Source organism: Colossoma macropomum, unplaced genomic scaffold, assembly GCF_904425465.1.
Source record: "Colossoma macropomum unplaced genomic scaffold, Colossoma_macropomum, whole genome shotgun sequence".
Classification (NCBI taxonomy): domain Eukaryota; kingdom Metazoa; phylum Chordata; class Actinopteri; order Characiformes; family Serrasalmidae; genus Colossoma; species Colossoma macropomum.
In genome coordinates, this window is record NW_023494784.1 from 32,578,417 (window position 1) to 32,590,223 (window position 11,807).

Genomic DNA, 11,807 nt, shown 5'->3' on the forward strand with positions numbered 1-11,807 from the left:
CAATGGACAGGAAACACGAGTTCAACCAGGTTGCCATGTGTACGTAAACCCCTCTTCTCAGATGGGGAAGCTGATTATTAAATAACGGCTCTAAAATACGGCGAGAAACCGTTATTTAACAATAAGGGTTTGTATTTTAGCTTTTTTTTTATTTATTAACTTATTAAAGATGTTGAGGGCGGGCCAGAGTCAGGGGGGCATTCCGTGGGTAATGCCCCACTAAACCCAGTATTATCAGGCTGAGAAGAACATAGATACCAGTAAATGTTTATGTTGGTTTCTGGTGGTTTTGTAATGTGTTTTGGCTTTTCTTGATGGGTTGATATCACAGTGTAAAGGATTGTAATGGTCAGGTCACCTGGGACTGATTCCAGATGCATTTGATGGGTTCCTAATGTGATGTAAAGGTGTCTTAAAGGAAAATAGTGGTCTCTAATGGGTATCCTTAAGCCCATTCCCATTACGAAGCAAAAACATTAGGTTTTAATTCTAGTGGTTCTAATGGTATGTAGGGTATGTACATGCTTCTATACTGACAAGAGGCAAAAATAAGTGAAAGTGCAGTTTGTGATTTGCTTAACGTAAAAGAGGTTTGCATGAATCACCTTGTATTAACTGCATTTAGGGATGCGCTGTATGTTGTATAAAGGTAAATGAGCAGATTTGCTAAATGAGCAGATCTTCGGTGATTTGTGTAAATGTTGCTCCTGTTGATTCTCTCTTAAATGTGTGGCTTATTTGGAAAAAAAAGGTGAGGACCACTGCTGTACAGATTTAGGCCTACTAAACATTTCTCACATGTGTGTTCCTATTTTTGTCTGCCATGCAGAAATGTAACAATACACTCAGCCCCAGACTCGGGACGGGATTAGTTCGGACAGGATTAGTTTTAGGTGTAATGTAATTTTTGAATCTGAGTGATTTTGTCATGTCAGTAAAGATTCTGACCCTTTTTACTTTATATAAAATTAGCTGTAGGAATAAAACGAAATTATATTAATCCTTTATGAATTGACATGTCATTAAAATGCTCTTATTTAAATCCAGAGAAAACAATCTACGTGCCATCCTAATGTTCTGTAAAGTTATAAAGACCAGAATGTACAATTTATTGGTATCTTTAATTGTCTGAAGTGTGCACAAGTTGAAAATGTCCTTTATGCAGCTGCATGAACAGGTATCCGTACACTCATTGCGAGGTTGAGGAGTGAAAACCAGACTCAGATCAGTTTCATAAACCTTCCACAACAGCTTTAATAGAAGCAAAGCTGTTGGCTGTGGAGTCCCCATAAATAGTCTACACCTTTATCTCTTGTTGAAGTCACATTAGCTCCAAAGGTCACTTATTTCATAACTTTCGCTATTATAGCGTCAGCAAACTGCAGTGGCCGTCACAGTAGAGAAGTTCCAGCATATCTGTTATTATTTGCCATCATCTGATGTAAGTACTGTTTTAAAAACCAATATGTTTAAATTTACTTCAAGTTTTAAAGAAAAGACATGTAATGATATGGAAAAACAAAGTGTTCATTTTCATTTTTTTTTATCCATTCCGTGGCAACATTAAACAGTAAATATGAGTGCTTCTAGAGATGCCAAGGTCGTGGTGGTGGGTGCAGGATTTGCAGGTTTGGCTGCAGCAGTCTCTCTGGTCCAGGCTGGTTTTCAGCACATCCAAATCCTTGAGGCTAATGGACGAGTTGGAGGCAGAGTCCACACCACCAGACCATTCAGCAAGAATATTATAGAACTTGGTGCCAATTGGATCCATGGCCAGGATGGGAACCCGATTTTCCAACTAGCCAAAGAAGGTGACTTGTTGGTTGAAGGGATGACTTCCAGCAAAGTAATGTGCTTGCCCCGCTCAGTAACTCCCCGTGATTACTTTTTTAAGCAAGGTGGAAAACAGCTTTCTGCTGAAACTGTTGATCAGGTGTGCTCCCTGTTCAGTAAACTCACCTCCAAGGCCTTTGAGTCAGAGCTGGAAGACAGACACCGACCCTTAAGTCTGGGGAGTTATCTTGATGCTGCCTTTGCCGAATCACCTTTAGCTGCTTCTGAAGATTCTGAAAGACAAAGGATTTTTGAGTGGTGTAAGAGAAGTGAATGCACAGATGAGGCAAGTTCATCGTTATATGAAGTGTCTGCATCGCAGATTGGTTATTACATTGCTCTTGAGGGAGGCTTTTTTAACTCTTTGGGTCCTGGGGGCTACCAGGCAATATTAGATATTTTTTTGAAACGTTTGCCTTCAGGAATGATCCTGAACAATAAACCAGTGAAGAGCATCCACTGGGACTTGAAGGAGAAATCCCAGGGCACTGAGAGCAGAGAGATGCATCCTGTGAAGGTGATCTGTGAGAATGATGAGATATTTGAAGCTGACCATGTAATTGTAACTGTGTCTTTGGGGGTTTTAAAGCAACAGGCAGCAGCTATGTTTAAACCAGCCTTACCAAAATCTAAGTTGGATGCTATTGAGAGGCTCGGCTTTGGTACGGTGGACAAGATCTTCCTGTGTTTTAGTGAGAGGTTTTGGCCAGAAGACTGTGCTGGAATCCAACTCGTGTGGGACGAGGGGCCTGAAGATAAGTCAGTCTACACTTCTCAAACTGAAGAAGCCTGGAAAGAGACATGGTTCAAGAAGATCTGTGGTTTTGATACTGTGGCCCGCCACCCTACAGTACTCTGTGGCTGGATCACAGGCAGAGAAGCCCTTCACATGGAGACTCTTCAAGACAGTGAAGTGGGAGATACCTGTGTGAGGTACACCATGTCAAGTTGTCTTGCAGTTTATTTTCTACTAGTAGATTTTAAAGAACGTTTTTCTGAACATTGGTGCTTTATTTTGAAAGACTGCTCAGGTCCTTCACCGGCTGGTCTGTTCCTGATGTGTCCCAAGTGCTGATCTCCAGGTGGGGTTGTGACCCTTGCACCCTTGGTTCCTATACATTTGTTCCTCACAATGTGAATGCGGTGAAGGAGCATGAGGCACTAGCAGCACCTCTTCCCCTTCAAAATAAAGTCCCAGAGAGCAAGGTATGACTTTTTTTCCTCTATCACTATTATGAATATTGTAACCAATATTATAGGGTTGAAATATGAGAAACAGCTGAATTGGGTCTCCTGTTGAGTGAGTGTATTGAATGCAATTTGAGTTTAATCACTGACAAATGTACTTAGTGCTTACAGTGTATACCCTTGATTTGCTGAATCTGATCAACATTAATGTAATTGTCTATCTTTGAAGCCTCTGCAGGTGCTGTTTGCAGGAGAAGCCACTCATGTGAACTTCTACACCACCACCCATGGAGCCTACCTCTCAGGAGTCAGAGAAGCACAGAGACTCATAAATCTCTACACTGATAAGACACTCAGTCAATAGAGAACAAAATCCTAACTTTTGTGACTTTCTTTTCATTGGAGATTTTTATGACTGTGCAATGATTGACAGACTACATGAGCATTATCTTTGCATTTTTCAAGGACATGAGCCAAAGTTGTTGGAGCCCACTGAGTAAGACATACTCTCTTGGGGCACTATGACTGACATATATTTGAAGTATTTGAAACCATAGGAGCATTGCTATCTTTAATTTTTGAGCAGATTCCCAGCTTTATTGTTAAAGGGGTCAGGGTCCCTCCTCTCCCCTTGAACTCAGATTGTATGAGTTGAAATGACATTATTACTTGTGATTATTGTTATAGCTCCCCTAACGAACTAAGGGTTTTGAATTTGATACATTTTGTTGCACTTACAATACAAAGAACAAGGCAGTTCTTACTCATGAGTACTCATTTCTTATCTGTGTTAATTTACTACACGAAAGGGAAAGCCTGGAATTGAAATGTCCCTTTTCCCAAATTTCATTCAGTCACCTGGAGATCAAGGCTAGCCTTACAGTAGCAGGTAGCCACACACGGGAGTCTTCAACTACTCATCACGGCCCTTATGAATCTCTTTTATGGATAGCAACCAATTACTTGTGATCTCTTAAATGTTGCAGTACGTAGTAATAATAATTTTATCTAGGATCATTTGCAATGATGCTGTAATCCTACAGATTTCATGCACTCCTATATCGGAAGGTAAAGATAAAATTAGAAAACTGCAGCACAAAAGACTGACGTCTTTAAGCTTCATAATTTGATTTAGTAAATGAGCTTCGGTCAGCAACAGTTTGTAATTTTGATTCCAGGGAACAATATTTAAGTTTGTGCTTCCAGGCTTTTGTATGATTAAGGAGATTAATGTTTAATCATGATCATTTCAGTGAATATCAGTGTTTGCACCTCTACCTCAAACCATGAGCTCTAAAACGGTTTCTCCGTTTCTGACTCAAGCAATTCATAACTATGTGCCAAAATCAAAGAAGGGATTTTGTATGGCATTTCAATGTTTGCATATTCTAAATGCAAATTACCTGTTATTAAATATATACTGTACTGCAGTGGACCATATGGTGTGGGATTGTTGAGCTGACCTTGATGAAGACAATGCTTTACTGAATCTACAGGAATGTGTTTTTACACCATGCCTGTTATATAAAGTATTATGTCTTTCAGAACTTGTGAATTGTAGATGACAGAGCACGTTAGGAGTTAGAAAAACAAGATACAGGAAAACAAGCGCAGGAGTTTATTCAGTCTAAGAAGGAGAAATGTTTGTCTTTGGTATCTTACTAAGGAACTATGTGATGTGAGATACTTTTGTTTGATTTTAGTGGAGCACAAGAGGATCTTAATTAGAAGACTCAAGGCACAGATGAGTTAAAGGAGGATGGTTTAGCCCAAGGTGACCCAGTAACCCCAGAAAGCTTTCAGGCAGTTTAACCACCAGTTTAAGCACTGGTGAACTTTAATAAAGTACTTTAGGTGACTTAATAATACGTTTAACAAAATGTTGTTTCAGAGAAACACTTTTAGCAAAACATCAGACTGATGGTAGACTCTTCATGTGGAAAAAGCCTGGAGAAGAATTCCAGCCTGACTACACTAAGGGTTCTGTACAGCACGAAGGTGGAGATGTCAAAGTCTTGGGCTGGGTTTCTTACAGTTGTGTCATTGAACTAACGTTCATTGATTAAATCATGAACTCGGGAGTGTAGAAAGGCATTCTGGAAGCAAACTTGTAGAAATCTGCAAAGAAACTGCTCAAACAATAACAATCTGAAACACGTCTCCACCTTTTGACGGATCTTAGAATGGTTGGCTTAATACCACTTGATTTGAAATTTGGTTTCCCAATACAATGAGCTTCGTGCAGTTTAAATATGGCACAAATGTTCAAAAGCTTTTTAGGGCCACAGTAATTAAAATCTGATTACAAAAGAGTAAAGCTGATGCTGTCACCACAATGAGCTAGTTAGCATTTATTATGTGATAACAACACCATATGACGACACAGGTACATATGCTAGGCACAGATGAGTGGTATCTGCCTTATGGTGTTACCTGAGCCCACTGTAGTATATATTTCAAAGGTCATGATATTCAGAGTGCCCTTTAAACAGGTATTAGACTGTAAGAGCAGAATTCGTTGTACACACTGCAGTGACCACAGCACTTGTACCGTTAATTGAAATGATGAGTAGTATTTTGGAACCCAAATATCTTATTGTGACCTGAAAAGCATTTCTGCTTGACCACCCATGGAAATGACTTACTACTCTGAGGTTGGAGAAGCAGAGAAACTCATAAACAACTCCCTGAATAGACAACCTGTCGCTAGACCAGTACACAAGCTAAACAAAGGGTTTAGGTTTTTATGACTGCAATAATCCACAGACTGCATGTAAGCATGATCTTTGCATTTTTCAAGGATATGATACATGAGTTCTGTGTTTTGATGAAGTGTTTTGTTATTGGATGTTTAGCAGAGAAGACGTATCTTTTCATAACAAGAATTTAGGCATTGATTTATTTCATTATGATCAATGGTGAGGCTGATGTTGTTGCCATAGTGCCCCAGTTAACTTTTAATTCGGCACCACCACGTGCACTATTGTATCTACCTTATGGCTGTGTCACCTGAGCCTGGAGTACATGTATATTTTCTAAAGGTTACGTAATTCACGGCACTCCCTGAACAGGTATTTGTTCAGTTGAAGAGCACAAAGCCTGTGTACGTACTGCAGAGATCACCTCTAGACAGAACCAGTTTGATGTGAGTAGCATTCGTACTCTAGCTGTATTTTATTTCTTACACATACAAACTCTCCAGCCTGCATAGCAAAATACTATAACAGACTCTGATTTTTGCTCTCGGCAAAACCACAAATATGAGCGTATCCAGAGATGCAAAAGTTGTGGTGGTAGGTGCAGGATTTGCAGGTTTGGCTGCAGCAGCCACTCTGGTACAGGCAGGATTTCAGCACATCAAGATCCTTGAAGCTAATGGACGAGTAGGAGGTAGAGTTTGCACGACTAAGCCATTCACAGAGAACATTATTGAACTTGGTGCCAACTGGATCCATGGACAGAATGGAAACCCTCTTTTCCAACTAGCAAAAGATCACAATCTGCTAGCTGAACGATCTTCGAAAGACGATTCTGATGATTACTTTTTTAAGGAGGGAGGGAAGCGTCTCACTGAAAAGCTTGTTGACCAGGTCACCTCTCTCTTTGAAGAACTCACCTCCAAGGCCTCTGAGTCAAAGCTGGAACGCAAGTACAGAAGCCTGAGTTTGGGGGATTACCTTGATGTTGCTTTTTCCAAGTCTGCTTTAGTATCTTCAAAGGATGGAGCAAGGATTTTTGAGTGGTGCAAAAGAAACGAATGCACAGACGAGGCAGCTTCTTCCCTCTTTGAAGTGTCTGCATCTCAGATTAGTGAATATATTGAACTGGATGGAGACTTCTATAATTCACTGGGCCCTGGTGGTTATCAAGCAATATTAGAAGTCCTGTTGAAACGTTTGCCTTCAGGAATGATCCTGAGCAGTAAACCAGTGAAGAGCATCCACTGGGACTTGAAGGAGAAATCCCAGGGCACTGAGAGCAGAGAGATGAGCCATCCTGTGAAGGTGATCTGTGAGAATGATGAAGTATTTGAAGCTGACCATGTAATTGTGACTGTGTCTTTGGGGGTTTTAAAGCAACAGGCGGCAACCATGTTTGAACCAGTTTTACCAGAATCTAAGCTTGATGCTATTGAGAACCTCGGCTTTGGTCTGGTAGACAAGATCTTCCTGTGCTTTAGTGAGAGGTTTTGGCCTGAAGACTGTGCTGGAATACAACTTGTGTGGGATGAGGGGCCTGAAGATAAGTCAGTCTACACTTCTCAAACTGAAGGAGATGACTGGAAAGAGACATGGTTCAAGAAGATCTGTGGTTTTGATACTGTGGCCCGCCACCCTACAGTACTCTGTGGCTGGATCACAGGCAGAGAAGCCCTTCATATGGAGACTCTTCAGGACAGTGAAGTGGGAGACACCTGTTTGAGGTACTGTACACTCTTAGAAAAGCCTCTTACCTCTTCAGTACCCTTAGTTAGCGAACATAACTGTACTATATTAATTTGCAGTTACGTTTTTTTTAATGGTATTGACTCCCACACCCTGCCTTGACTCCTGGCTTTTTATTTGATGGTTCTGTTTTAAAAGTTAGATCATGCAAATGTTCAAATACGTACCTTTCTTCTGGGAAAAATATATTATAGTGCACAATTAGATTGTAAAACCATTGATGTACCTTCAAGGGTACCTTTACATTGTTTGTACCTTGATGAACAAAAATGTACCTGCACAGTACCTTTTTTATGACACTACATGTCATGTTATCTCACACAGGAATGATTTAGAGCAGGTTTTGAAGAAGACATTGCTGACATATACTGTCTTTATTTTGAAAGACTGCTCAGGTCCTTCACCGGCTGGTCTGTTCCTGATGTGTCCCAAGTGCTGATCTCCAGGTGGGGTCATGACCATCGTGTCCTTGGCTCCTACACATTAATTCCGAAGGGAGTAAATGGTGTGCACAAACAAAAAGAGCTAGCGGCACCTCTTCCTCCACAGAGTAAAGGCTCAGTTGGCAAGGTACAGTTGCAGTTTTGTGCTGTTCATTTTTTCGATGTACCACCTTATATATTTATATTATATGTATAGTTATATTTATCAGTTACTTATCAGTTATATTTATATTATATATATATATATATATATATATATATATATATATATATATATCAGTTAGCACTGTTTGTCCATGTTGGGAAATCCTTTTACTGGGTGTATTTGGTTATTTCTTTTTTAGTTTCATGTGTAAGGCAGATTTTTTTTTTCAAGAACTGGTCACAAGTACCAGTTTCAAATTTACACAAAGGTAAACAGTGAAGAGTCAGAGTTTGCAAAACTGCAATTAACCAAGGGCAGAAACTGTAGGAAGGAAATGACATTATTGAAATGGTGCAGTGGGTGTTTATAACAAGATATAATTTGGGTGGCAGCCCCGCCATCAGGCTGGCAGGAGTTACTGCAACTGTAGGAGCTGTGGAGCAAGGGATTGTGCCTAGTACAGAAACAGGACCCTTATTAAAAAATCAGCACTCCTCCTCTGAGAAGCTTTGTGGATTTTATCTCTGCCCTTTATGTCGTATAGAAATTTCATAATGAATGGTCCAGTAGAAGTGCTCCGTAATTGCCAGGAATGAAGTTTCTTTACATTAACTTACATATGAAATAGATTAATACTTTATATATACACCATATACCATGGAGGACTGGGTCATTCAAGGAATGGTTTACTAAAAAGTCTAATTTACCACTCACCCCAGATGTAGTCGAACAGCCAAGACATGACTGGGGTCCAGATTTATCTTCTTTAGCACTGCAGCTATGAGGCTAAAGTTGCTAACAAAAACTACAATTCAGTGGTCACCCAAATCTTTTCCATAAATTCATCTCCAAAACTTCTCTCAACCCACTTAAACTGCATCAGGGTCTTCATTAAGTTCAAACAGTGTGGTTTAAAGCACAGTATGAGTTACTGTGAACTAAAAAAATTAACTAAACTTTAATATGTAGCCACTTTAGACAACAGGGCCTGTATTCATAAAGCTTCTCAGAGTATGAGTGCTGATCTAGGATCAGACTCATCTCTTTTTTACTATGACTTTATTGACAGATCGTTGATCAGCATTTACCTTGAAGCTAATTAACTGTTTGTCTGTAAAGCCTCTGCAGGTGCTGTTTGCAGGAGAAGCCACTCATGTGAACTTCTACACCACCACCCATGGAGCCTACCTCTCAGGGGTCAGAGAAGCACAGAGACTCATAAACCACTACTCCAATAAGAGAAAATGAGCCTAGATTTTTATGATGGTAATAAATAAAATAACATTTGGAAGCATGATTTTTTTAAGTGTTGGTAACAGTCAGTAATTATGTTAAAGTAGAATGATCTGATAGATAAACTGACCTTTTTTTGTACGATATAGGACAAATTCATTCATGTACTTTGACCATTTTTTTTACTTCAAAATATGTAAAGTAAATAATTTTTCCTGTATTCAGTAAATTTAATTAAAATATAATATTTACATTTTGTTCTAAAAAGTTCTGCAGAAACAATGAGCTTTGAATGAAGAATTGAGTAAAATGTGAAAAATTATCATCATATATATATAAAGTATTTTCTGTATTTTCAAAAGATGGCGCTAGTGTACAACTGCTTTTTACTTTAGTATGTATGAGATCTGTGTAGAAATGAAGTACAGTCCAGTTGATTTAAATGTACAGTCCACAGCGTGTAAAACCTTTATAGCTATCATATCCAGCAAATAATTCACCTCTGTACCTACAGTTGTATGCACACATCCTCCACAGGGAGCAAACTTAAAAATGGCAATTCTGCACATTGTATTGCCTAATTTCTATCGATTTCCTGAGTTTAACATTGAAAAACCAACAAAACATAGTCTAATCAAGGGTGCCCAAACTTTGGTATATAACTGCACTTCACATTAACCAACTATTCCCTGAATGACAAAACATAAATGACAAGATAAAACATCCAGGTGGCCCTTCACTACTACTAATCTGCATAGTTTAGTTTTATCCATAACACATATGAACCAGTTAGTAAAAAGTTTTCAGGAACATTGTATGAACAGTAGATCCAGTCATGTTAGACTGAAATTGGAAAATAAACTGCAATGTGGTAGATTCTTCAACTTGCCTGCCTGTGGTATAAGCTTACAGCCAACATGCTGACTTTACAAAGTATATTAAAGAAAATTACACTCATTTTTAAAAATGCACACATATTTCAATCATTGAGATGTAAACAAAGGTAATTAGAGTGATCTGATGTGTGATGGTGCATTGTAAAGAAACGAGATTTTACTTACAGTGGTGGTGATAGGAACCAGAGGTCACAAAGATGTAAGGTGTTCTCATTGGATACTGTTACCTGCATATGCATCTATGCCATTAATGGATTTAAAAAAAAAAGTTTTAGGCCAAAACTTTACCTCAAAACCATCATAAAACAGTGTCTCAGGCATCTGGCAGCATATTCATAACCATTACATGTAATAACTTTCTGTGATGTAGCTTTAAACCCTTTGTACGTCTGGTTCCTATCAGCACCACTGTGAACAGTTCTGACTCTGTAAGAATGACTTATTTCACACGAAACCACTCTGAATGACTGTTTGTGCCTTAAAATTTTCAGAAAATTGATCACCTCTGACCTTTCCTGTATATGTACTACAGAAACTACAGTAATTTGTGTGTGTTGCATGTGTAAAGGGAGAATGACTCCTCGACACTTAAATTTAACCAAAAACAGCACCGGAGTCAATGATAAAGGGATATAGCAAAGGTTTAACCATCCTAAACATAGTTTACCCATTTTTTGAGCAGCTACACATTATAGTTATATGATGAAAATTCATAGTCACCAGCCTATCAGAAAGTTGGTCACTTCTCCAGCGTCTTGTTCAAATTTTCCCACTGCACTTTAAATAGTGCTGCAGTGGAGTGAAGTTCTGACTAAAGCCTGAGTAGACTGATAAACACGTGATGATCAGTTATTAATCACAGCATTACTAAACTTTCTTTGAGAGATGGCAGAACTTCACAAATAATAAATCAGCTTAGCTTTGGTGTTGTAATGGACTTGTGCATGCATTTCATGGCAAGTTACATACATGTTTTCTAAAAATCACATGCCCACATTATAGTCAGGTCTGCAAGATGTTTTGTGCTAAGGCAAATTGTTTGCTTAGTTCATGAGATGGCAGTGGGATTATGACCTGCAGTGAACTAAAGTATGCCATGAGAGCCAAAATAATGTTGAGAATTTGAAATTTTTCATTAAACATACTACCATAAGAATGAAAAAACTGCCACCAGTAACAGCAAAGAACAGTGTGAATTAAATAAAAAAGCAGTTTTCCCTATGTACCTTATCAATAACCACTGTAAATGTATTCTGAATGTGTTACTTTTTACATATTGTAATTGAATATTGAATGTATTACCGAATACATTAAGGACAGCGTATTCAGTATTCAGCCATCACTACTTTTTCAAAGAATTCTGCCCAAACATTGCTAGTACTGTGTGTTATTTATTGTATGGTTGTGTCTAACTTAAGTTGGAAATTCTCACCTTTCAGTATAAGTAGTGTCATTTAGAAATTCTTCACTGTTTCTGTTTTAGGAAAAAAAAATCACCAAACACCAGTACATGACCTCCAGAAGCACAATGTAAACTGGAAAAGTATTTTGATGTGCAGTTTTTAGAATTATCACTTTGGAAATAATTTGCCAGTGTAACGTTAGCTAGCTCAATGCTATGCTA

The 11,807-nt window shown here is 38.7% G+C and overlaps 2 protein-coding genes across 3 annotated transcripts; both read left to right on the plus strand.

The window, feature by feature from the left end:
- The first annotated feature begins 8 nt into the window (after window positions 1-8).
- LOC118807271 (spermine oxidase-like) lies at window positions 9-4,456 on the plus strand. Of its 2 annotated transcripts, XM_036569247.1 has the most exons (5): window positions 9-127; window positions 1,370-1,441; window positions 1,572-2,766; window positions 2,856-3,039; window positions 3,251-4,456. In XM_036569247.1, exons 3-5 carry the CDS (start codon window positions 1,577-1,579, stop codon window positions 3,383-3,385), a joined length of 1,509 nt encoding a protein of 502 aa, XP_036425140.1. In that variant the 5' UTR covers window positions 9-127; window positions 1,370-1,441; window positions 1,572-1,576; the 3' UTR covers window positions 3,386-4,456. The 2 variants fall into 2 exon arrangements, with proteins under 2 accessions (XP_036425140.1, XP_036425131.1); XM_036569238.1 differs by lacking the exon at window positions 9-127 and having other exon boundaries at window positions 198-1,441.
- A 1,644-nt stretch (window positions 4,457-6,100) lies between these two features.
- Window positions 6,101-9,540, plus strand: LOC118807285 (spermine oxidase-like). Its single transcript, XM_036569260.1, has 3 exons — window positions 6,101-7,444; window positions 7,853-8,036; window positions 9,174-9,540. Exons 1-3 carry the CDS (start codon window positions 6,282-6,284, stop codon window positions 9,300-9,302), a joined length of 1,476 nt encoding a protein of 491 aa, XP_036425153.1. The 5' UTR covers window positions 6,101-6,281; the 3' UTR covers window positions 9,303-9,540.
- Window positions 9,541-11,807: the final 2,267 nt, after the last annotated feature.

What these genes read in the sequence shown, in the direction of transcription:
- LOC118807271 (XM_036569247.1), top strand. Translation starts at nt 1,577, where the DNA reads ATGAGTGCTTCTAGAGATGCCAAGGTCGTGGTGGTGGGTGCAGGATTT. An exon ending in GTGGGAGATACCTGTGTGAG is followed by an intron (nt 2,767 to 2,855) that starts GTACACCATGTC and finishes TTATTTTGAAAG; the next exon opens with ACTGCTCAGGTCCTTCACCG. An exon ending in ATAAAGTCCCAGAGAGCAAG is followed by an intron (nt 3,040 to 3,250) that starts GTATGACTTTTT and finishes CTATCTTTGAAG; the next exon opens with CCTCTGCAGGTGCTGTTTGC.
- LOC118807285 (XM_036569260.1), top strand. Translation starts at nt 6,282, where the DNA reads ATGAGCGTATCCAGAGATGCAAAAGTTGTGGTGGTAGGTGCAGGATTT. An exon ending in GTGGGAGACACCTGTTTGAG is followed by an intron (nt 7,445 to 7,852) that starts GTACTGTACACT and finishes TTATTTTGAAAG; the next exon opens with ACTGCTCAGGTCCTTCACCG. An exon ending in GTAAAGGCTCAGTTGGCAAG is followed by an intron (nt 8,037 to 9,173) that starts GTACAGTTGCAG and finishes TTGTCTGTAAAG; the next exon opens with CCTCTGCAGGTGCTGTTTGC.